The sequence below is a fragment of the Pteropus alecto genome, unplaced genomic scaffold, assembly GCF_000325575.1.
Source record: "Pteropus alecto unplaced genomic scaffold, ASM32557v1 scaffold21, whole genome shotgun sequence".
Taxonomy (NCBI): Eukaryota; Metazoa; Chordata; class Mammalia; order Chiroptera; family Pteropodidae; genus Pteropus; species Pteropus alecto.
Window position 1 is genome coordinate 17,654,062 of NW_006436282.1, and position 26,662 is coordinate 17,680,723.

Here is a 26,662-nt window from a genome sequence, read left to right on the forward strand (position 1 = left end):
TGACAAACTTAGCTTTTTATTCAATACTTCCATAAGCTCAAACAATTTTAAAAAATTACCACTCCATTAAAACTCAACGCAGGAAAAGAATCCAGGAACAGAAGAATACCAAATAATTTAATAGAATTTAATTTTGTCCTACTGTTAGTCTTTAGATTTGTAAATGAAGATTTCTCTCACTGAAAACATCTTCCAAAGATTGCAGAAGTATCTGTAAAACTTCACTACTTCCCCTTCCAAAGGAGAATGTGAATATCCACTTCCATTTGGGGCACTCCGACCCCAGTCCTATACTATTCCTTGCTTTCCCATCCTAAATCCAATCACCTCATCCTGTCATTTGTTTCTGTACTAATAGAACAGTCTTTCATCATATACCATTGCACCAATGAGCAACAGTATGAATTATTTCTACTCAATGCAAAATAGTCATAGAAGATAACCACAGAATTTGAAAGTCAAAAGGGTCAGGACAACGACTTTAGGACATTTAACAAATGAAGTAGATGAAGCCCAGAGAGGTCAAAGTCCCGCAGCTAGTCAGTGACAAAGGTGGCCTGGAATGAAAGCCTGTCTTCTGACTCAGCTGGCAGAGAAGGTTAGCTCCAGAAAGGCTTATTATTTGTGTCTCCTGAAGCAGGTTTTTTTTTTTTTTTAGAAACTTTAGTTCCAGAGTGGTAATAGCTGATAGCTGTTTGGGGAGGAGGGAGGAAAATTTCCCGAATAACATTGAAAATTACTGACTCAAACAAAGCTAAGAAAACTGCTGCTGCAGGACTTCTCAGTGCCTTTAATATTTACTATTTCTTGTGGAAATGCAAAGGGGACTGTAGTCAGCAGTGTTTTCCAAACATTTTTAATCACGGAATTCTTTCATTTTTAAAGCACGTTATGGATAAAGTGTTCCATGAAATTCAATTTGGGAAAGGTAAAGGGTAACACGTGTGATATAAATTACTTTTGATTTTTAGATTTTTAGTACATTTCATTGTTTGTTTATATGTGTGTCGGTTTACACACAAAGCCAGACACATGAACCAATGAAAATTAGTTCATTGTTACACCATAAAAATCAAATTTATAGTCTGTAGTAGATAACAAAGACTTCTTAGGATGGTTATATATTGGTTGCCTAGCATTTGTCCTAACTTCTACAAAACGGAGAGAATTCCAATACATTTAACAAGTTGAAGAAAAAGTAGGTAATACAGGAGGTTACAGCATCAGTAGAATTATTGCCTTTAGTTCAGTTGCTCTGGAGTCATAGTCAATAGATTAGTGATGCAGATAAGAAAATATAATCAAAAGTGTCAGTAAAAAAAAACAGGCTTACACTGGAAGAAAGGTCAAGATGCTTTGAGTCTGAATGTGTGGAAGCGAGAAAGGTCACAGGCCTCAGGGCAAACCTGAGCGCTGTCTTTATTCCGTGAGGCCTGAGTTACTGCCTGTGTAAAGAGACTCCAGAGATCCTTCAGTCTCTGTGCAGACTTTGATACACAGGAACGGAACACAGCCTGTTAGGCTTCCTGAGGAGTTCGCTGCCAGTCAGCTCATGGGGCGCAGGCTGTAGTGACATAAGTGTGCCTGGACATCCTTGACCTAGTCTAGGTGTGTGGCAGCACTACAGCCAGCTGGCTTTCACAAAGCAGGAGAGACAGAACAGCTGGCTGAGGCCCATTAGAGACAGTCCACCAGGCTGAGCCCTCTGCAGCGGAGTGGGGTCAGTGGATCCACTCAGTATGGCAGCCTCTGTCTTGCTGAGGAAGCAGCTTCTTCAATGCAGGGAAAATTCAGGCTATTTCTCTTCTGCCGGGAGGCAGTGTTTTTTCATTTTTAAAAAGGCAGTTCATATTATTAAACAGTAATGGTATTTTATAGGAATTTCCTAAAATGAATTTCCTGAAGGTCATTCCACAAAACCTAAAATGCAATGCCCTAATTACAACCGATCCCTTCATAGTAGAGAACACGCAGGGGGTGGGTGAAGAGCTTTAAAGGGGTGAGTGAGGCAGGTCTGCCCACCTTACAGATCGATGGAACAACAGCATTGCAAAACACTGACAAAGTTCTAATAGGAACTAGAAGGACAAGAGTTTGCGGTGGGAATGTGCAGAGCATAAAATGGCTTCTTCGTAACCAACACGTTTTAGGTTTGCAGGGTAAGGGTTAAAGGAGAGAAGGAATCAGCACTGTGACGGAAGAAAAACACAGGGCTAGGAGAGCCAGGCAACAGAGGGCATGTCTTCCTTCCTACTTCGAGTACTCGCTCCTATTTAAAAAAATGTTAACCCATTTTCTCCTTTAAAAATGATAAACATATGAAATTTAAAATGATAAGCAGAAAGGAGATAATAAGTACTTATAACTCTAGCCTCCATCACTAAAATGCTGGTGTATATCCTCCAGACTTTTTACTATACATGCCAGGTTTATATAGTCTATTTTTTCGAGGAAAAAAAAAAGGGGCGGAGGGATCACATCTATTTATCATTTTGTGACTTTATATTTTTACTGAATGATATGCTGTGAACATATTTCTATGTCTGTGAAAAACCCTGGCTGCCCCATCTGTAAGGGCAGTGAGACACCAGGAGAGAAGCAAAGACTCTGGAGTCAGGCCAGTTAGGAGTCAAATCTTAGGTTGTGCTTTCTACAATTTGACCTTCAGGAGGATTTTTGCGTAAGCCTCAGGTTTCTTATCTGTGCCATGACAAACTTAGCTTTTTATTCAATACTTCCATAAGCTCAAACAATTTTAAAAAATTACCACTCCATTAAAACTCAACGCAGGAAAAGAATCCAGGAACAAAAGAATACCAAATAATTTAATAGAATTTAATTTTGTCCTACTGTTAGTCTTTAGATTTGTAAATGAAGATTTCTCTCACTGAAAACATCTTCCAAAGATTGCAGAAGTATCTGTAAAACTTCACTACTTCCCCTTCCAAAGGAGAATGTGAATATCCACTTCCATTTGGGGCACTCCGACCCCAGTCCTATACTATTCCTTGCTTTCCCATCCTAAATCCAATCACCTCATCCTGTCATTTGTTTCTGTACTAATAGAACAGTCTTTCATCATATACCATTGCACCAATGAGCAACAGTATGAATTATTTCTACTCAATGCAAAATAGTCATAGAAGATAACCACAGAATTTGAAAGTCAAAAGGGTCAGGACAACGACTTTAGGACATTTAACAAATGAAGTAGATGAAGCCCAGAGAGGTCAAAGTCCCGCAGCTAGTCAGTGACAAAGGTGGCCTGGAATGAAAGCCTGTCTTCTGACTCAGCTGGCAGAGAAGGTTAGCTCCAGAAAGGCTTATTATTTGTGTCTCCTGAAGCAGGTTTTTTTTTTTTTTTAGAAACTTTAGTTCCAGAGTGGTAATAGCTGATAGCCGTTTGGAGAGGAGGGAGGAAAATTTCCCAAATAACATTGAAAATTATTGAATTAAACAAAGCTAAGAAAACTGCTGCTGCAGGACTTCTCAGTGCCTTTAATATTTACTATTTCTTGTGGAAATGCAAAGGGGACTGTAGTCAGCAGTGTTTTCCAAACATTTTTAATCACGGAATTCTTTCATTTTTAAAGCACGTTATGGGTAAAGTGTTCCATGAAATTCAATTTGGGAAAGGTAAAGGGTAACACGTGTGATATAAATTACTTTTGACTTTTAGATTTTAGTACAATTCATTGTTTGTTTATATGTGTGTCGGTTTACACACAAAGCCAGACACATGAACCAATGAAAATTAGTTCATTGTTACACCATAAAAATCAAATTTATAGTCTGTAGTAGATAACAAAGACTTCTTAGGATGGTTATATATTGGTTGCCTAGCATTTGTCCTAACTTCTACAAAACGGAGAGAATTCCAATACATTTAACAAGTTGAAGAAAAAGTAGGTAATACAGGAGGTTACAGCATCAGTAGAATTATTGCCTTTATTCAGTTGCTCCGGAGTTGTAGTCAATAGATTAGTGATGCAGTTAAGAAAATATAATCAAAAGTGTCAGTAAAAAAAACAGGCTTACACTGGAAGAAAGGTCAAGATGCTTTGAGTCTGAATATGTGGAAGTGAGAAAGGTCACAGGCCTCAGGGCAAACCTGAGCGCTGTCTTTATTCCGTGAGGCCTGAGTTACTGCCTGTGTAAAGAGACTCCAGAGATCCTTCAGTCTCTGTGCAGACTTTGATACACAGGAACGGAACACAGCCTGTTAGGCTTCCTGAGGAGTTCGCTGCCAGTCAGCTCATGGGGCGCAGGCTGTAGTGACATAAGTGTGCCTGGACATCCTTGACCTAGTCTAGGTGTGTGGCAGCACTACAGCCAGCTGGCTTTCACAAAGCAGGAGAGACAGAACAGCTGGCTGAGGCCCATTAGAGACAGTCCACCAGGCTGAGCCCTCTGCAGCGGAGTGGGGTCAGTGGATCCACTCAGTATGGCAGCATCTGTCTTGCTGAGGAAGCAGCTTCTTCAATGCAGGGAAAATTCAGGCTATTTCTCTTCTGCCGGGAGGCAGTGTTTTTTCATTTTTAAAAAGGCAGTTCATGTTATTAAACAGTAATGGTATTTTATAGGAATTTCCTAAAATGAATTTCCTGCAGGTCATTCCACAAAACCTAAAATGCAATGCCCTAATTACAACCGATCCCTTCATAGTAGAGAACACGCAGGGGGTGGGTGAAGAGCTTTAAAGGGGTGAGGCAGGTAATTCTGCCCACCTTACAGATCGATGGAACAACAGCATTGCAAAACACTGACAAAGTTCTAATAGGAACTAGTAGGATAAGAGTTTGCGGTGGGACTGTGCAGAGCATAAAATGGCTTCCTCATAACCAACACGTTTTAGGTTTGTAGGGTAAGGGTAAAAGGAGAGAAGGAATCAGCACCGTGAAGGAAGAAAAACACAGGGCTAGGAGAGCCAGGCAACAGAGGGAATGTCTGCCTTCCTACTTCGAAAAAATGTTAACCCATTTTCTCCTTTAAAAATGATAAACATATGAAATTTAAAATGATAAGCAGAAAGGAGATAATAAGTACTTATAACTCTAGCCTCCATCACTAAAATGCTGGTGTATATCCTCCAGACTTTTTACTATACATGCCAGGTTTATATAGTCTATTTTTTCAAGAAAAAAAAAAGGGGGTAGGGGAGGGATCATACCTATTTATCATTTTGTGACTTTATATTTTTACTGAATGATATGCTGTGAACATATTTCTATGTCTGTGAAAAACCCTGGCTGCCCCATCTGTAAGGGCAGTGAGACACCAGGAGAGAAGCAAAGACTCTGGAGTCAGGCCAGTTAGGAGTCAAATCTTAGGTTGTGCTTTCTACAATTTGACCTTCAGGAGGATTTTTGCGTAAGCCTCAGGTTTCTTATCTGTGCAATGGATTTTACAGTAATACCTACCCCATAGCTTGCTGCTAGAACGAAATGAAATAGTGCATGTAAAGTGCTTAATAAATACTTGACACGACAGCTATGATCTTGAAATAGGTAGCTATTATTATTATGTGACTACTGACTATTCTATCATATGATTATATTGCATTAAAAAAAATCCAATGCCTTTATTACTGGGCATTTAGGTCATTTCTAATTTTTTTAAAGCTTTATTTTGAATTCATTATAGACTCACAGGAAGTTGCAAAAACAATACAGAAAAGTCCCAGGTACCCTACATTCAGTTTCCGACAGTGATAACGTCTTACATAATTATGGTACAATATCGAAACCAGGAAATTGACACTGGTATAATCTACAGCTCTTATTCAGATTTCACCAGTTTTACATGCCCTCTTTTATATATATATGTATGTAAATATAGGTCAAAGCGATTTTATCATATGTGTAGATTCGTAGAACCACCAGAATCAGGATACAGAGCTCTCCATCACCACCGAGATCCCTCTTGCTACCCCTTTATAATCACACCCATACTTTCCCCCTTTCCCTTCTCCTTGTCCCTAACTTCTGGCGACTACTAATCTCTTCTCCATCTCTATAATCTTATCACTTCAAAAGTGATAAGTGGAATCATACACTATGTAATCTTTGGAGATTGACTATTTCCAGTCAGAAGAATGCCCTTGAGGTCCCTTCAACTTGTTGCATATGACCACAGTCTGCTCCTTTGCATTGCTGAGTAGTATTCCATTGTATGGATGTGCCATAGTTCGTTTAACCATTCAACTATTGAAGGAAATTTGGGTTGTTCCAGTCTTTGGCTAATACAAATAAACTTGCTTTGAACATTTGTGTACAGGTTTTTGTGTGGATTTAAGTTTACATTTCTCCGGGATCAATGGCCAGGACTGTAAATGTTGGGTTGTATGGCAGATGTGTTTAGTTTTATATAAAACTGCCAAATTATTTTCCAGAGCGGCTGTACCATCTTGCATTGCCACCAATAATGTATGGGAGATCCAGTTTCTCCGGATCTCTCACATCAGCATTTGGTACTGTCAGTATTTTTTTAACATTAACTACTATTCTAATAGGTATGTGGTATTATCTCACTATGGTTTTAATTTGCATTTGCCTAATGGCTAATGATGTTGAACATCTATTTCTAATTTTTGATATGACAAACAATGCTACTACCATGGATATCTTTATTTGGAGAAATTTTAAGTTAATTCCCACAAAGGAATTCTTTGAAGTGAAGTTGCTGGATAGGCAGATTTTTAAAAAATGTTGAAACATAACATCATACTGCCCTCCAGAATAGTTCCAACTTCTTGCCAATACACTCCTTACTCCCAGGGAAATAAAATAAAAATTGGGTTGCCCCAAATCTCAATACATCAGGAAATAAACCAACTAAGGTCTCCTCTCCAAGGACATCCCACATTCAGACATGCATTTAACACTTTCATCAAACACGTTAGGAAGAAGGAAAACTCACTTACCTTTATGGGCAATGTGACACAGATCTTCTTGCATTTTAGAAAACTCTGATGAAGTTTCAGAGCCATCGGAATAATTTTTCTCTTCTCCAAAATCTAGTGTTGACAAATTAGGATTGGAGGAATGTAGTCTTTGTGGGCCAGAAAAAGGTTTAGGAACCTGAAGTGATACCAAAAGGAAATATGTCTTTTCAGATGCAAATTGCTTAGAAAATTTACTTGTTTCTAAGGTTGGAAAGTAGTAAGAGAAGAACGATGTATAGATAAGTCTTTCTATTGAGTGATGACACATAAGAAAAATAAATGAAAACTCAGGAAAGCGCTTCCTACTGCAAGTTGCACTAGCTTCTGGCAAAAATAAAAATAAATGAGAAATCACATACAGTAAATCTCTCCTTATCCATGGGGCTATGTCCCAAGACCCCCAGTGGATGCCTGAAACCACGGATAGTACTGAACTGTACAGATGCACAATTTAAAACTTACGAATTGTTTATTTCTGAAATTTTCCATTTACTATTTTTGGACCACAGGTAACCACGGGGAAACTGAAACCACGGAAGACGAAACTTCGGATAAGAGGGGACCACCGTATTCTTTTGGAAATAATAGAAACATTAAAGCTATCGGTCGAAAATGACAGCTAAAGCTGCCAAGCCCTTTCTCAAATGGCCAAGCTGCAAATCTTGGCCTGTGGCTTAGCTGTGCACTGAGAAGGTCAGTGCCTAGTGCAACACAGTAAACCTCTGATGAGAAACTGGGAGGTCGGAAATAGGAGGTAAGGAGCGTATGCACCGCGTCCTGTTCCCAGAAACTCCACTCAGAGGAGTGATGGGTCCACTGAACAGCAGCAGGAGAGCCGGGTCAGGGCGCCCACCCAAACAGGGAAGCGGGCAGGCAGGCTGAGCAGTAAAGAAGGAGAAACCCAAGTTGTAGAAAAGGCTGCAGTTCCCTTGACCTTATACCGTTTTTCATTACCCAACATCCATTACATGCTTATTCTAGTATCCAGAAAATCTAAGTGATAGAATTCATGTCTCTGCACAGGGCGTTTGAGAGAACGACGATAGAAAATGGTCTTATCTGTTCTCCCACTTGAGTCCAGGTTGCTCCCAGCATGTGGCCTGCAGAGCAAGGCCAATGAAAATACCAGCTTGTTGGGGAAGCAATGGTTACCTGCAGCGTTCCTTTAGCATCTTTGCCAATAGCTCTGGACCGCCACCTCCTGTGTGATCTTTTCTCCTTTTTGGGACTTTCAAAAGTTCCACCCTTTGTTTCAAAATGAGAAAGAGAGCACAGACGGTAAGGTCCACTAAACCAATAGGGGAAAATGCACAGCAAAGTGACCACCTCCATCCCATCAAACTTGGCCAAAGCAACCGAACAGACACCATCCCACTGTTAGTGAAAGGTGGGGAGAAGAAAGGAAAGCAGAAGAAGGTCAGAATGCAGACAGCAGTGGGATCTGGCTAACCTGGATGGCGTTGATAGCTGGTGCTGAATACGTCCGATGCAGCACGTCCATACTTTGGAGGAGCTGGCTCATTTCCACCAGGTAGGCATGACAGTGTGCCAGGTCTGCGGGAGGAAAGCGAAAGATGGATTCAGAAGCACTGACCTTGACATTCGGGCTTCACTATGTTAGCACCAGCTACTTTTCTCATTTGTCTATACTTGATGTACACATGTAAGGATAGGAAATTCTGCTTTCTTTCCTACAGGAGAGGCAGTCGACTGCTGTGGTTAAGGGCATGGATCTGGAGAACCAGGCTGCCTCCGTCTGAATACGCTTAATGACCAGTGAATCTTGGGCAATTTATATAACTTCTCTGTGCCTCGGTCTCCTCATCTGGACAGTGGGGATAATCATACAAATAGCTCACAGGATAGCTGTGAGTTAAAGGAGCTGATATGCGTAGCCATCTTTTAGAGTGCTGGCACCTTGTAAGCATTAAATAGATCAGCCGTCACCATCGTCGTCATCATCATTTCTGATACTCAGTAACAGGGTGTCACTATCCAATTTTAAAGACCCCATATAAGTAAATGAATGAAAATAAAATGAAGATTGTATTGGTTGCTACGAATAACTTTGTCGACCATGGACCCGCATGCTGATCCTGACGACTGCTTCAGATTGACCTGAGAGGACCTAAGAGTATTCTTGGACCAGTTCCTGGGTCACTAACTCAAAAATAGCTCTCAATTTGCTGTTCACTGGATGATGGGAACTGTTTCTGCTGAGGAATCAAAACCCAAATGTATTAAGATCGTGGCTTTCAAACTTTGGTATCATCAGAATCACCTAGAGAACCTGTCAAAGCAAAGATCTTTGGGATCCACCCCCACTTTCTGATTCAGTCTATCTGGGTCGGGCCTGAGAATCTGCATTTCTAGTAAGTCATAGGCCAGGCCAATGCTGCTGGTCCAGAGACAGCATTTCAAGGACTGACATTCTAAAATGTTACTCGGTGAAGCTCATGAGTGATATTTGCTGGGAGGGCAAAACCTACATGGCCCCAGGTATGATAATATCTGCACTTGACTGAAGAAAATGCAATTTTCAAGGCTGGCATCTTTCTCTAATAGTGGTTGCACTTTAAAACCAGCTGCGGAAATGTTTTAAATTACACATGTCCAAGTCCCATCCCCAGACAATTAAATCAGAATACTCCCAATCGCACTGGTGAATTTCTTGTTTTTCAGTTCCCTGGGTGATTCTTAGTTAATTAAGGTTGAGAACACTGAGCTTCCTTATGGCAGGAGTTCTCCATCCTGGCTTCTTATCGGAATCACTTAGGGAACATTAGAAAATTAGCAATGTCAGGGCCCCTCTCCAGACCCATTCAAAAAGATTCTTCTGGAGAGGGGCCAGGGCACGGGTATTCTTGCATTTTAAAAGCTCTCTTGGTGATTCTTATATACAGCCAGAATACAGAACACCTGTTTTGTAGAAATCTCCATTTGGTTCAACCAATCACCTCTAGAACAGTGATTCTCAACCTTTGATGTGAATCGGAATCATTTTTGGCACTTAAAAAAATTAGAGAACTGTGCAGACCCCCACCCCTAGAAACTGTGACTGAGCAGGCCCACATGGAAAACAGGCATCAATACTTAAAAGAATAGAAAAGAAAACCTGTCTGCATGCACGCCCAGGTGAAGCCATAAAACTCTGCAAGGAAAGTGTCTTTTGTTACTCACGAGTGCTAACTTAATAAGCAAAATATGAGAAGGAATGTAGACCAGTGACGGAGAAGGATATAAATTCAGGTATAAATACTAAACCAGTACAATCTAAGAGCCATGAAAGAAAGAGGCAAAGGTTTCAAGTCACTCTACCTTTTGAGCATTTTTCCATGTCCTCTGAAGACTGTAACCATAATGGAATCCGCGTCTCACCACCACAAGAAAACGATAAATTGCTTCCGGCTTGAAATGAATTCTGCTTTGATATACTGCTACGCTGTTCCAGAGATGAAAAAAAGCACATTATAAATGAAAACAGAGCCCCATGGGAACACTTTTGGGTAAAAGGACAATAACATGGGCTAGTTGCTAATGGAAGCCATATGCTTGTAATGGGGAAGAAGCTTCTAGCAAAGCACTCCACTGGAGACCTTAGCTCCAGCTGCACCCCAGCTTGGCCATACCATGCTATGAGTCCTTGGACTACAGTCTTTAATTTCTTCTTCTGTAAAATGATAATCAGATCGAAATAATTATATAAGTGTTGGGAGATCTTGCAATCTTGAATAACTATAAATGTACCTAATGCGTTTTACAACCAGATTAAAAAAAAAAAAGTCAAATTGTATCAAAATAATTATATAAGTGTTGGGAGGTCTTGCAATCTCGAATAACTATAAATGTACCTAATGCATTTTACAACCAGATTAAAAAAAAAAAGTCAAATTGGTCAAGTGAAAGCTAAAGCATTCAGGGCTATTCAACGCCTCCTTACATACTTACACATCCTTTACTTTCCGCCCCAGTGATAACAGATGTTCCTCTGGCCCTGGTCCTGACCAACTAGGCAAACAGACTCCTTAAATACCAGCTCAAGCTTACCTGCTCCTCTCCACAAAGCTTCCCTTCCTCAGATACAGCCCGCCCCCCAAGTGGGACTCCCCGATGCAAAGCCACCCCGCCTTTTAGATCCATTACTGGCAAGTTACTACCTTCCTACTTGAAATGGAGTCCAAGACCCCAGATGCAGACTCTGTGACGGTGGATCCTGGAAAAAAGTGATTAACTTCATGTGGAAACATGGCGATTTCATTTTGACGATACATCCGGTGGTGGCGGAGTTTGGATACCCACTCTTCAAAGACTTCTTCTGACTTTACCTAAATCATATTAAATTGAAAGAAGGAAACAATAGCATCACTCGCTGAAAGAAACAATTCTTCATCCAATTGAGGTCACTCCCCTTGCACTCTCTCTTTTTACACTGGCACATGAAGAAATGTAGAAAAATCAGCTTATTAACTTAGTTTACATTTATGTGATCTATGGGAACAAGTTTGAGAAGGAAGTGGAGAGTAAAAATGGTCTTCATAAACTATATATTTAGGCTTACTATGAAAGGGGCCAATTGTTATGTTGTTCTTAAGAAAGCAAAACACAAGCAGTTATATTAAACAAGTAAGCTAAAATTTATATCTACCTGTCTCTTAAAGCATTTCCAAGTTCTTCTGGCCCACCTTCTCCTAGCCCTACAAAAATATTAGTCCCTTGTTTCTTTTAAACTCTTTTATAATTCAGACTTTTCACATAAATCTTCTCCGAACTAGAAAGAATTAGTAAATTCTTCCTAAATTATTTAACTTTGTTAATCTTCTCTGACAAAAAAATACATTGCTGAGGACTACATATTAATGAATGCAAAGGTTATTTAAAAGAACATTTCCCCTGCTCTCAGAAATAGAAAAAAATCTGAAAAAGTATTAAAAGTGATTTCCAAGATTTTTCAAACACACACACACACAGCCATTTTCTCCATCAGTGAGTGTCTATAAATGTCTAATTTCCATGAAGAATAATGTTTGTGACTAGTAACTTTTATTCTAAAATATTTCAAATGTTCATAAAAGTACTAAAAAGAATATAATAAGCACCTATGAACCATAGATACTTCTTAATAGTCAATGTTTTTATGTGCATATGAGGGTATATTAATATTTTCAAAATAAAAAATGATAGGTATCCATATATTAGAACACAGAGATTCGTAACGTGACAATTTACAATGCCCAAAAATAATGGTAGGTTAACTTCCAAGAAGAAAAATCCAGGTCGATCACATTAAAATCTTTACAAATGCTGCTACTGAGAACAAGGATGTGGGAATAAATGTCAGCAGCATCATTCACTTAGGAAATGTTAAGTTGGCTCTTATGTTTGCTGTGTTGATTAGAAGTATGTCCAAGATTTAAAAACTCTCTAGGTACTACTGAATGTGTCATGTACAGGAAGAAGCAATACAAACAGATTAATATCTCTTTGTCTCTCTTAAATCATGTTCTCGAAATGTTCTTTGTTTCCCAGATGTGGTTAATAAGAACATTGTGTCATCTTTTGCACTGATCTGCTCTCAGTGGCCCTTAAAAATCCATGCCCAAAGCATTCATCTTGACTTGTTTTGTACTGGTTAAACAAGGCAGAAGAATAAAAACACTTTATTAAATAACTGACTGGGGTTCTGTGCCAGCCTCTCATGTACTATTAGGACTGTGGATAGATAGCCACTTAAGTCTCTACTGCCAGATCCCTCACCTATAAATGATGGCCCAGATTTAAAAACTGCCTGTCTCTGAGGCTATTAATTAGGACCCTCAGATAACCAGACATATCTACACTAACAGTCACAGCTGATGCTCAAAGGGATGAACACGAAACACAAAGAGAACTTAGAAGTGAATCAACACAGAAAATAATAAACTGTGTTGATCATGATAGTAGTATTTGATATATTTTAAGGCATTCTAGTTCTTTAAAATGAGGAACTGATAATCACTTATTCTGTTAATTGAAAGAGTGGATGAACAAGAACCTATAATTTCCTGACCATATCAAAACACAGAACTAAGCATCACTGGGAGTACATGGAGAAATAACCTAAATGACAGTAAAGGAGATCGACCCCTGAAATCAAGGTGGAGGGAATATTCTTTCTTAAATCTATTTTTTTTTTCTTTTTTTTAGATTATAGGTCTCTCCCTCCTTTACTTCACACTAATTGTTCTCATCCAGAGGTGATTTGCCCCCTCCTCCAAGGGGACATTTGGCAATGTCTGGAGACACTTTTTGGTTGTCAAAACTTGCCAAGGGTGAGAAACCCTGCTTTACACAATCAGCTACACACACAGGTAGAGGCACGTAGATTAGGAAACAGCATGCATTTGACTATCTCGTGCAGTCAATCGACCACATGTATGTGTCATGTGTGCGTTTGCCCAACCACTCTATCCATGGAGAAGACAGGGATACCTTAAACACAGGGCTCAAAATCTCATGCTTTTATTCTCCCAACCCTCAGCCCCCATTCCCAATACTGCAAATTATCTGCCGAAGTCAGAAAAGAGTTTAAACACTTTCTCGATTCATTTCTAACATTCGGGTACCACCTAGTAAGTATACCCAATAATTAAACTTACTGAGATTGCTGTGGGTCAGGCATTATGCCAAGTTTCCTACATGCAGCCCTCCTGAGACTTTCAGAGATTAAATAATGTGCCGAAGGCCAACGTCTAATAAGTAGCCAGGTCAAGAGTTGAACCAGATCTGAATCGCCAAAGCTATCGCTTCATACTTTTAACCACCCACCAGAGAGAAGGCAGAAGAGAGTGGTTAAGCAGCTTTGGAGGCCCATGCTTTAGGGGGACAATTCCCGGCATTCACTTTAATGTGAGAATTTTAATGGATTCTCTATAAAATTAGCCAAAGTTGTAAGACAGACTAAATGTTAAATATGATATTTCAAGGAACACGTTTAACCTACGGTAAATGGTTCTTAATGAGAGACAGTACTGCCAGGGGGCAGGAGAGGGGTCGTATTTCGAAACATGAAGATTTTTTTGTTATTGATCATTGTCACAATCATGGGGGGAAAGGGGTATTTAGGGAATGCGGGGACAAGGACGCTAAACCTTCAGTCGTGTGTCCCAACCAAATATCAATAGCGTTCACTGGAAATATTTTCATAACGAAGATCTTCTATATGTTGGCTGGACGTTTTGAAATATTCAAAAGGTATCACCAATAGTAGTGTAACTGATGATCCCTTCGCGATGTAAAGGAACTCTGCAGTGGGAGGCAGGACCTGGGGGCCAGTCTCACCTTCAGATGGTAGATGTGCTCCTCGGTGTCCAGGTCTATGCATTTTGATGATTTCTTTACAGACATCACCGAGAGCCCGACATCAATGCAGCCATGCAGCTTCTCTCTCTCGATCTGCAGAGGCACGAAGAGGTCCCATTCTCGACGCTCCTTCCCTCCACCCTCACCTTCCACATCCGCCAATAGTAAACATGAGAACAACTTATCCAGCAATTAGTGTGAATCGGTATAGAGTGGTAAGTGCTGTACATGCATTATCTAGTTAATTCGTGAGGGATTAGGTAACAAGTGCTTTACATGGTCAGTGGCGAGGATGCAAGAAAATGAGGAAGCTAAGAGGAGCCCCACGGACTGAACCCATGGCAGCAAAATCACCTTGGACGGCACTGCCTCCCACTGAAGTAGCTTCTGGCGTCTGAATTCATTTGGAAGTGATTTAAGGAGAAGTAGGGGGAGGAAGCTAAGATAGGCTACCCTGGGTCCGGAATGATGCGTGCAGCCCTAGATGAGCACTGCCAGGGGGCGAGAGAGGAAGCAGGGACAAGAGCTCAATGAGAGAAAAACCTCTACGAAGGGCAGAAATAACAGTCCCTCTGCGCCCTCATGGACTGTCTGCCTAGTGTCCACGCAAAGGGAAATCCCACGTCACCTTCGCCAATGTCCTTCTCCACCACACCCCTCAGTCACTATAACAGTGGGAGTGACACTTGCCCGACATTTTGTTCCTGTTAACTTGCTGCAAAAGTGTCTTCTCTTACCCAGAGAACCCCTCAGCACAACCCTAACACCTGAACAGACAGACCCCTGGATACACAGTACGGTGCTGAGAGGAGCCCTCTACCTCCACTTGGCGAGCGAAGTGAACTTGCCTAGAACCCGGAGCTGGGACAGCAGGGAGCAGGCCCCTCTGCTCCATGTGAAGGAATCATTACCCCTCTGTGCTCCCAGTTCAGAGAGATAGAATCCCACATGTGCACAATCTCATCCATGAGCTGACAGCAATCAGCCCTTCAGAATTCTTCAATAGCATGTCGGATTAATAAGAACACTTACATCAGTTTGGCTTTTGGCATATTTCAAGATTCCTTTGTCCAGATAGAAGAATCGCTGTGGGGAAGAAAGTATAATCCAGTAAAACATTTTATTTAAATATCTGTTCTTCCCTTGGTCCCAATTATCAACTTCAAGTTAAATATAAGTGTCTAAGAACCGGGGTGCTGAATGTGATAGTGTGGGTACAAATAAAGGTGAGGCCAAAGCCAGCATCTTACCTTGTGCCAGCCTTTCAAAGGCCATTTCCTCTTCTTCAGCAAAAATCCTTTCTGAACTGATGGCTCCTCGGTATAATTCATCTCTCCCCTCAGTCCTTCCACCACTTCCCAGCTGTCCTGTTCCAACGAAAGAGTTTATGCTAAATGGCTAAATCTTTAAAAATAATAACAACATTCAGAAGCACTTCATCTGCTCAGTAAATCCATCCAAGATGGTGAGGTTGGCTGGGTTCACTGGGGAGAAGAAATTCAAATTTAATTTTTATACCATTCCTCAATTTCATAGACTTAATGTTATAACTTAATGGCATCAAATTTGATTTTTTTTTTTTTTTTCCAAAAAGCTTTCTCTTAGAAGAGATTATTTCTCTCTTTGGATGCTTGAACCTTGACCACTACTATTAGAGGTAAAGATTTCACTGTAAGTTCTATTTTTGTTCCCTTGGACATCATCATATAGTTAAGTGTTTCCTCACCACTAGACCTCAGTCTGAATTTTAACCCAAAGCTACAGACATCAGAATGGAGGTGAAGGTGGGATGTGGGGGGCAGGGAGAATTTGGGAAGATTGGCTTAAGAATTGGCTGAAGAGTATGAGATAAGATGCAAGCTGGTAAACATGACACCTTGGTCAAAATAATGATTTAGTTTCAAGTTAATATCTTCAAATTCTAGGTATTTAAATATTGAGAATCTTGAAGTATTGAAAAGGTGCTTTTGCAATGAGTATTTTCATCCTCTTTTTTTCAGAAATCCTGTTTTCTCCTCCTTCCTCTGGTTTTAAGAACTTTTTCTTTATCTTTTTTTTAGGCCAATTATTGCTCTACTGGGCTGTTTGCAATTTTGAGGAGGTATAAACATGGTTACAATTAATTTTCCATTGTTGGTTATTTAGGTCACTTCAACTAAATTACTGAAAAATAATATTTAAAGGAATACAAAAGAAAAACACTAAAAATTCTGAAAATTTAGTTTTATATGTTTTGAAATGTATAAATCACCGCAAAATTACCTCAAGATAGACCAGAGTTGGCAATACTTCAGTGGCTGAGAAAATGGGCTTTTTGTTTATTATTATTGTTTTACATTTTTATTGGGATATAACATACACAAAGTACACAAATCTTAAGAGTACAACTCAATGAATTTATACACCTATACTCTCAGTAACTATCATCCATATCAGAAAGAAAACATTTCGAACATAGGGTAATTAAGTTTTGACAAACATGCCCGCCATTATTGAGGTATTATTAGCATGTAACATATGCAAATTTAAGGCAAACAGTGTGATGATTTGACAGATTTCTGTCAAACCTCACATAATTACCACTTTATCTTTTCATTTAAGATCTACTTTTCTTAACGACTTTCGAGTAGATAATATAGTATTGTTATAGTCACCATGCTGTACATTAGATCCCCGGAACTTTTCATCCTATAGCTGGGAGTCTGTACCATTTGACAAATATCTTCCCATTCCCTTACCTCCCAGACCCCGACCCAAAAGCTATCATTTTACTCTCCCTTTCTATGAGTTTAGCTTTTTTAGATTCTGCATATAAGTGAGAACATACAGTATTTGTCTTTCTCTGTCTGATTTATTCCATAATGCTCTCAACATCCATCCATGTTGTCACAAAAGGCAGGATTTCCTTCTTTATTATGGATGAATAATATTCCCGTGTGTGTGTGTGTGTGTGTGTGTGTGTGTGTGTGTGTGTGTGTGTGTGTGTATTATACAGTCTTTATCCATTCATCCATTAATAGACACTTAGGTTGTTTCCATGTCTTGGCTATTGTGAATAATGCTGCAATGAATGTCAAGAGACAAACACATCCTTTTGATCAAGATTTTATGTTGACTAACTTGCTCTTAGTCAAATTTCCAGCCTATAGGCAGGTGCTACAGGCAGAAGACAGAGGGGCTGGGAGACGGACAAGAAGTCTGGACCAGCACCAGGGAGCAAAAGCAATTAGACTCAAGTATCCAGAAACAAATGATCCAATGGGGGGAGGGCACAAAAAATGCAGGGAGTCTGGGTGCTCTGGCTTGGTTTCCATGTTGTCCTCAAGTTCAATTACATGGGAAACATCTGGTACAAAGAACACTTTTCCTACTTCAGCAACTGAACTCTTTTGATAACAATCCTGACAAATCTGCCTCATAGCAGATTGCCCTTTACTGTGAATGCAGTTACAGGGACATTTCAGAGTTTTAAAATACGGCGATAGTTCCCCAGGATCTGGAGCTGTAAAAGGGAATTCTTCAATGGAAAAAAGCAAAGCTGCTATTCCGCTCTTAAATTCAAAGACTTTTTCAGAAAAACAGCAACATCGAATGAGATTTCTTTATGGTCACGATTAAAAGTCACTTAATTACACCCAGATAAGAAATGGAGAATGCACATTAAGTGATGGGAAGCCACGCTCATACACAAATCTGCTCACATTTATTTCAGTTCAGAAAGCCATTTCTCAAAATTCAGTGTCTTATCTGCCTATATTTTAATGAATCTTAAAGGTCATCAAGCTAAAAATTCCACCTCCTACAGGAAGCTTTCTTCAGAGGAAAGTACAATTTCAGCCCTAACTCCGTCGGTATTCTATTTTACCTTACCAATAGTTAACTACTTACTTATAATAATATAATAATATAGTGAGATTTTATCACCCCCACTGGACAACAGACTTCTTGAGGCTTTCAAGTGTCTAGTTCACTTCTGATTTCCTCATGATGCCTAACCCACTGTCTCGTGCATAGTATGCATGCAATTGGCAAATGAATAAACTTGGTCCTGGAATAAGACTGCAAACAAATGTATGTTCTTAGAATATCATGAATTGTCATGTATTTGAAGTATGTCGAATATCTTCTGGCCCAATGACTACTGACAAATTTAATAAGGCACACTCAGATTTATTATGAAAGAGGGCGTGTGTGTTATCCTTGTTCAGGGAATAGCTAAGGCTCAAAATCTGCTGGAAAGTACTCTAAGGGGATCAAATCCTTTTGATTTGTTTGTTTAAGATGCCCAAAGAGAAGGCAACATGCAGAATGCTAATACTAGACCACCGTGCACATCTGCTCAATACGTTTGATTGTGCAAAATGCAAATGCCAAGAGGGACTAGATGTTATCACACGCTTTACAAAACTGGGGTGGGGAGGGAAGTGGAATGAGATTATACTCATTCCACTTAGTTAAATTCCAAAAACGTTTCAAGGATTCGTGTTAGGACTAGATTTCTCCTGAACTCTTGAGACGTCGTGCATTCCTACCAAACAACCAATGCAGAGGGCGGGGAATTAGAAGGGGTTTGTTGGCTCTCAAGGTAAATAAGCCAAAAAGGGTTTGCATTTACTTCTGCGAAATAACCTATTTTTTTCCTTATTTGATCTTCTACCTGGTTTCAAGAGATCTTGAAACTCTTAACAGGTTGGAAAAGCCAGATTTGAAGTATTTAGGAAGGTGCCGGCTCTCCTCCAGTGAGGAGAAAGCCCTGTAGCCAATTCCCTTCCTAAGCCCAGCATTCAAATCCTCCCCCTCCCAACTTTCCTGCTTGTCACCGTCCTGGAGTCCTGTGTCTGGAACCTGAGAGCCAGCATACAGCTCGAGTTCTGCCCGCCTCTGAGGCTGGGGAACCTTGCAGCATTTTTGGTTGTCACCGTGATGCGAGGGCATCTCTGGCATCTAATGGCTGGGAGCCAAGGCTGTTAGATGTCCTGCAATGCCTGCCATTTAAAACATAAAATAATAGCATCTAGGGAAATACTATCCAGTGGGGTCAACTGAAACAATATATGAGTATTATGTACAAAATAATAATATCAAACGACTGGAGCATACTCTTTAGCTCGATGAAAGCAGGAACGTTTTCTGTCTTGCTTACTATCTCATAGCGCATAGTGCATATGAATAAATACATTGAACAAATTAACGAAGCAATTACAACAGCTAACATTTATTAAGCATCAGGTAGTGTGCTCATCACCACACTTACATTGCGCTTAATCCTCGCGAAATCCTGTGAGGTTGGATTTATTAGTATCCTTATTGTTTGAATGTGGAAGCCAAGGAAGAGAGAATTCATTAACTTCTCCAATGCTTCTATAAAGCTACCAAGTGGTAAAGCCATCTGACTGCAAAATCTAAATTTTTCATCATTCTGCTCCATATTATAGCATATTCTATATTCTACTGTAATTTAAATATGTGAATTCTGATGATGATCCAGAAGTAAGTGCTGTGGGGCAGGGGGACAGTGGTGGGTAAGTCCAGGAAGCGGCCAAGATCCTGAAGCAACTGGAAGGAAGTAAGAAGCACTGTCACCTGGGCAGAGACCAGCGAGGTCTGGGGAGGTCTGGGACCCTGCTCGGAGTCCCCACACTCCCCACCCTGGAGTCCCACCACACGGGGTGGGGAGTCAGCCTGTGCATTTTAATGCTGCCAAGTCTTTGCGCATTTGCTCTTTTAAATATGAATGTCTGCTGGGGAATTCTCGTTTAGCCCCAAAGCTCCTCAGGCAGAAATTCTCTCTTCCTCAGCATTTATGTAAACCTCACCTGCACTGTCTGTCTCCCAAGAGAGAATGTGGGTTCCATGAGGACAGGGACTGCATCTTCCTGATTATAATCTCACTGTCTGGGACACAGGGGCCTTAAATTAATACAACTGAATGAATGAGTCTGAGAAGCAAGGTGGGTATAAAAAGGGTCCCACAGGGCCCTTGGGGTGAGGGGCTTTAATAATATCTGCTGGATTGGGGTAAATTGGCACTCAGGACAGAAAAAAGCAGAGATACAGGTTTCTTGTGGCTAAAAGGACTGAGTGTCAGGGAGTGGCTATTTATCACATACCCAGTGACCTGGGGAGTAGGACATGCACCTTGAGCTGAATGTCCTGAGATACCCAGTACAGGGGTGGCCTTGTGCCCCTGGGGGAGATCGAGGCCCTGCTGACTTAGCCCAACACAGTTGGGTTGCTGTCCCATCCTGGGGGTGTCAGGCTTAAAGCTTGCTATAAATATCAGGTGGAGAGAGAAATATGACAAAGTTTGGGGGAAGTGGCATCTTAAGGTTTTTGCTTGAGTTTAACTGAAGACAGTCTGGCACTGTCATCCAGCATGAAATTCAGTCAGTTGTACTGAATGTCTAAAATGTGCTAAATATAGAAAGCTGCTTCGTGGTTGGGAAGGCAGCTAAGCATTTATTCATGCTCATGAGCTGGCAAAGTTCATTTCCATATTGCTGAGTGCACGAATGGAAAGCATTTCTCTCCAGCACAGCTGTTTCCATAGTGTGCATCTCCTGTGCCTCTTTCAAATGCTGAATTCTCAGTCACTGCCCTTGCGGTGATGTCAGGAACAGAGAAGGATTTAAACTTTCATTCCTCCTGCAGCTGAAGAGTATGGTGGAAAGAAGTTTGAGGTCTGCCTCTATCTGCCACGACTTGGAGAGTGAATTGTTCTGATTGGGTATTTAGTCTGTTTTTCAGGGTTTTAAAAATCACAAGGCAATACCTAGTATTAAATCACATGGAGCATAATTTAACATGTCTTTAATGGTTAACGGCATTTGTGATCTTCTAAAGCCTCAGGATCATCAATACCATCTTTTACAATTGTACTCCGGATATGGAAATACTGGTCAATAGAATTCTCGTTAACGTAATGACAGCTTCGGCTATGTCAGACAAATTCTGTACTTATGTTTCAAACACTGAGATTTGGAATTGTTGCTTCTCGTCAATTGCTTCTTCCTCAACTCAGATTTTTCAAACACCAGCAGGACTGATAGAAATAGCAAGGAAAGGAACAAATTGTTTGAGGGTGGGATGGTGGTACTTCTCAAACTGTAATGTACATACCAATCACTGAAGATCCTGTCAAAATGCAGATTTCAGTTCAGTAGGCCTTGGGCAAGGCCGGAGTTTCTGCACCTGTACAGGTGAGGCCTCTACTGCCGCTGGGCCATGGGCCCATAGACTAGCCAGGAGACCAGGTTGTTTTAAGAACTGGGATTTAACTTGACAGGCTCTAAGGGCAAAACCAGGACTAATGGGTGGTAGTTATAAGGCCCTGCATTCCAGCTCTGCATAAAGAATACACTGCTGATTATCTAATAATCAGCGCCATGAAAAATGATGAAAATGACATGGGCTGCACTATGGAAGAACAAGTTCCCTAATTACCGGAGCCTTCGGTCAGAGGTACTTACAGAAAGGGATTCCTAGCCAAGAAAGGAGATCAGAATAAATGAACTGTGAGATCCCTTCCAAATCTTACATCACAAACGCGTGTTCTATTAAATGGGTATAGATAGTCTCTGTTATGCAAGATGAATAAGTTCCAGACATCTGCTGTACAACACAGGCCAAGAGTGAACGACACTGTACTGTGCACTTAAAAATATGTTAGGAAGGTAGATCTCCTGCTAAGAGTTCTTACCATAATAAAAATAAACAAAATAATGGCTAGTAAAGTCTCCTAAAAAATAAACAAAAAATACAGTAGCGTTATCTTTGGTCTGGTAACCTCATATATAACCTCTGACCTTTGGGTCTAAGTGAGAAGATGAAGAGAAAAAGAGGGACTGAGCCATGAAGAGCCCACTCGGGTTCTGAAGGCCACGCAGGGAACAGCAGTCATGACCTACCAGCAGCCACTGTTCCTCCTCCCCGTTCACACGTGTCAGGGGTGGAGAGGCGAATGCCCAGGTGATTCAGACCCCAAAATGTTTTCAATCTTAGTAACTTGGGTAGTCACAGACCCCAGACACTGATGCCTTAATTACTTAGATAATGGGAGAATATGCACTCAGTCTTTGGGGTGCACAGGAGGCGACAGAAAGGAGAGTCACTGGCAGTGGTCGATACTGACAATGGAGAGAAAAAACCATGTAAGCTGTCGACTGTGTCTCTCCCTGAGGTTGTTCTCATCTTGGGCTTCCAAAGAGAACCATGCTCTCCAATTGTGCTGACTACTGATAGATTTATAATAAAAACAGTATTAATAAAAAAACTCTAATGCACTTGTAATGACTATTTCTACCCTGTTGATCACTCGCTTAGTATTTATGGCTGTAATTACATTGGAACTTTTTCAGGATCCTCAAATAGATTTGTGAGTTATTAATATTTGTTAAATATCCCCCTAATTGTAAGCAAGCCCTTCAAAACTGTGAACAGCATCTTTTATGCACTTTTCTCTCCGGAATGCTCTATTCTGAAAACAAGAGCCTCTTAAGAGCTGTAGCTACTATTAAAAATGGACCTTCTTAACCCATAAACGTCATTCTGCTCTGGTCCCACAGCCCACCGGGGTTTTTATAATTGCTACTGTGGTAGTGATTACAGCAACATAAGTAACAACTCCTACTTATTGAATACCTTCTATGTACCTTGCAATGATTCTATAATGAAGGTATTATTATCTTCATTTTACAGAGGGGGAAAATGAAGCTCCAAAGTAGTTTACCCAGGGTCACAAACTATAAAGTGGTGGACCCCATTTGTGGACAGGAGACTACACACGAAACCTCTCTGCAACGTCCACTCTGGACAAGATTACTGACAAGTATATTAGAGTCCACCCAAGGTCACCTATGTCTCTGCTAGTCCAGTGCTCCTCCCAGCACTACTTTCTCTTTAAGCCAGGGACCCCCAACCCCCAGGTCATGGACCAGTATAGGTCTGTGACCTGTTAGGAACCAGGCCGCACAGCAGGAGGTGAGTGGCAGGCAAGTGAGCAAAGCTTCATCTGTACTTGCAGCCGCTCCCCAGAGCTAGCATCACCACCTCAGCTCCACCTCAGATCATCAGGCTTAGATTCTCATAGGAGCACCGGTCCCTGGTGCCAAAAAGGTTGGGGACCGCTGCCTTAAGCAGAATAAGACCGTCCCAGACAACACTTTCCTGCACTTACCATGTGCATGCGTTAGCCAGTGATGGCAGGATACCTCTATTCACCCAAGGGACTCAAAAGTCTCTTCTGAGTTTTTGGGGGGGTATACTCTAATGGTTTGTTTTCCCCCATTGAGTCATAAAATATTTCTTTTAAACCTCAGAGTTTGAAAGAGAATGTAGAAGTCATCTACCCAGCTCTTTCATTTCAGAGATGAGGAATCTAAGCTAAATGATTTTCACAGGGGCACATAACTGAGTGAAGGACTTCAGAGGACCAGGACTCAGCTGTGCTCCAGTGCAGTCCCCTTTCCACTACCCTTTTCCAAGAATTCCCTTGTTTCCGCAGCGGCAGAGGGCTGTGGAGGGGATCCCGGGCTAACCCAGCACACATGGGCACGTGCCATGTGATGACAGAGGACATCTCCTGTGTGCATGGGACCAGGCCAAAGCTCTGAAGGAGGGAAGACTTCTGCTCTTCATTCTATACCTTCCAGCACTGTTTTAATGTTTTCTCTTTATCACCTTTTAATTTTAAAAAATCATGTTTCTTTGGCATATCGTAGAGCTCCGCCCCTTGGTGTCAGAGCCCCGGAGAGAACAGACGCTCTGTATTCAGACAGAACACTTTCACACTCCGATTACGGGGCGTTCACAGCTCATCGAGAAATTCCCTCCATTGCTGGATAGCACTAGCTGACAACAGTATTCTCTTTTCGAGTGTGCTCAAACTATTTTTTCAGAGCTAACTGAAATTTGCAATCAAACTATAGACACATTTTGTCTAAAGGCATACATGATTTAAAAATCATAGGAAGAGGTGGCAGGAGTTTAGCATTATAAACTTCCTCATCCTTGATCTAAATCATCAGTGATTTTCTTTTCATAGTTCTATACAGAAAAAACAAACAAACAAACTCGTTCTTATAATGAGAACCTAGCAACAGGTTAAGGTCCTGGAGAGCCTTATGTATCAAGAAGGAATGACTTTTGTGTTAAGTGAGTTAAATTCTAGTTCATAACTAAGCCTCTGTTGAATAGGTAGTCTCTACTCAAGACCTAAGACTAAGCACCAGGTAGGTACTCGAGATGCTAAGACATAAAACCAAGTATAGACCTTCAAAAAGTTAATATATATGAAAAATAAAGAGATGTCAGAAGGTCGAAAACTTGTAAATACTGAATAGGAGATTCACAAACCCACCGCAGGAGTTATCAGGAAAGCATCACCTTGGGCGACATCCACCTTAGGGAAAGGACTTGAGCTGGGACTCCAAAAAAAATGGACAGAGTGAGAAGAAGCAGGGTTTCTGAGGCTCCCCTCACAAATTACTACAAACTTGGCAGCTTAAAACAACAGAACTTTATTCCCTAACAGTACTGGAGGCCAGAAGTCCAAAATCAAGGTGTTGGCACGGCCATGCCTGCTCCAGAGGCTGTAGCGGAGAATGAGTGTGTTTGTCTTAACTCAGGCTGCTGTAACAAAATACCACAGACAAGTAGAGGCTGAGAAGTCCAAGATCAAGGTGCTGGTAGATTCGGTTCCTGGCGAGAACCCATTTCCTGCCCTGTAGGCAGCTGCCTTCCCTCTGGGTACTCACGTGGCCTTTCCTCCACATGTGAGAGAGAATGGGCTTTGGTATATTTCCTCTCATTAGGGCACCAAGCCCATCTTGAGGGCATCGCCCTCATGACGTCATTTAAATTTAACTTCCTGAAGACTCTGCCTCTAAATGCTGTCACATGGAGGGTTAAGGCTTCAACATATGGAGCGGGGGAGGTGGGAGGAGGCACAAACGTTCAGTTCATAATGGCGTTCCCGGCCTCTTTCCTTGCATTCTTCTCCATGTCTGTCTTCTCCTCTGTGTGTTTGTTATAAGGACACTGGTTGTGGAATTTAGAGATGACCTGAATAATCCAAGATCCTTAAATTAATTACATCTGCAGAGACCTGTGATATTCACAGGTTCCAATGATTGGAGTGGGAGAGGAACCATTCACTTACTACTCAGGGTAAGAGGGACCACTAGGCCAGAGATTGCCAGGAATGTGACTTATCTGGAGTAGGGACAGAGAGGAGGTGATTTTAGTTGTGATGCCGGTTTGTATACAGGTGCAAAGAAAGACACAGCTGGCCCCGATGGTAGGACCAGGGTCCTCGGGGAGATGTCAGGTTACTCCGGGGAAGTCTTCTGTTTCGCCTCTGTCCTACATCTGTCACTGTCATTCCTGGGCTTTCGGTATTGGAATGTCGCTGACAATACATCATTTGTGGACACAGAAGGTAATGACTCAAATATGGCATTTTAGCTAAAGCTTTAACTTCCTATATCGAATGTTTGTGTTTGCCTTCATAAGACTTACTCAACTAGAAACACACTGTAAGGATGCTATGAGATATTCGTTAACTCCTAGCGCACCTTCCTGACTTTTCTTCTTAGAGCAGCATAGACAGAAGCCAAGTCATCCGACTCTGCATTGTGCCCCCGCCACTCCCAGCTGAAAGGATAAAGCAGGGAAGCAGTCGCCATGCGGCACAGTGTGAGGGCTCCTGGGACTCCTGCTTGCGGAAGGTGAATGGTTCGTGTGTCAGACACTCACGCAGCCCTCCCTACATGCAGGCCCTCTTCTAACCAAGCCATTTGCACAACCTTATAAAATACAAACGCCCAGCGGGATTAAGTAACTTGCCCAAGGTCAAACAACTTGTGAACAAACCATGATTTAAACTCAGGCCATCTGGCTCCCAAACAAGTTCCTACTCATTGCCTTTCATCATCTGTGCCATCACAGAACAATATGACAAATCATGACACTCTCAAGTCCCTCCTCCTTGACGAGTGTTTCCTGTGGTGTCTATTCAGCCCATACTTACAAAAGGCAGCTGATAAATCTTAGTGTCTCTCGAGACATCATGAATTAAAAGAAATAAATGGGACTAAGTATTTTCAATATCCAGAAGCTGAAATTATAAACACCTGAGCATCATAGCTTTAATTCACTTTTCTCTCCTCGGCAAATTTTCTCCCATTCAACTCCCGTGTCTTATGGGTTCTGGCACCGAGCCCCACCAGCCTGGGCTCCTGGAGTACAGCATCATCTAACAGTCTGCATAAATAAACTCTCACCAGATGACCCTGGGAGAGCTCCACGGCCACCTTAGATCAGCCCAGGGACAGGAGGGCGACCAGAACAAACTGCATAACTGCATGAAGGCAGGTCTAGCAG

General features: G+C 41.2%; 1 protein-coding gene across 1 annotated transcript in view; it reads right to left on the reverse strand.

Annotated features, from left to right (window-relative positions):
• OSBPL3 (oxysterol binding protein like 3) overlaps positions 1-26,662 on the reverse strand; it is a 96,965-nt gene that overhangs the window by 50,517 nt on the left and 19,786 nt on the right. Inside the window, exons 3-10 of the mRNA XM_025046813.1 lie at positions 15,532-15,648; positions 15,314-15,367; positions 14,261-14,374; positions 11,101-11,268; positions 10,262-10,385; positions 8,394-8,497; positions 8,096-8,188; positions 6,923-7,079 (exon numbers count right to left, since the gene is read on the reverse strand). Of these exons, the coding sequence (XP_024902581.1) occupies positions 6,923-7,079; positions 8,096-8,188; positions 8,394-8,497; positions 10,262-10,385; positions 11,101-11,268; positions 14,261-14,374; positions 15,314-15,367; positions 15,532-15,648 (931 nt within the window). The remainder of the gene's footprint in view (positions 1-6,922; positions 7,080-8,095; positions 8,189-8,393; positions 8,498-10,261; positions 10,386-11,100; positions 11,269-14,260; positions 14,375-15,313; positions 15,368-15,531; positions 15,649-26,662) is intronic.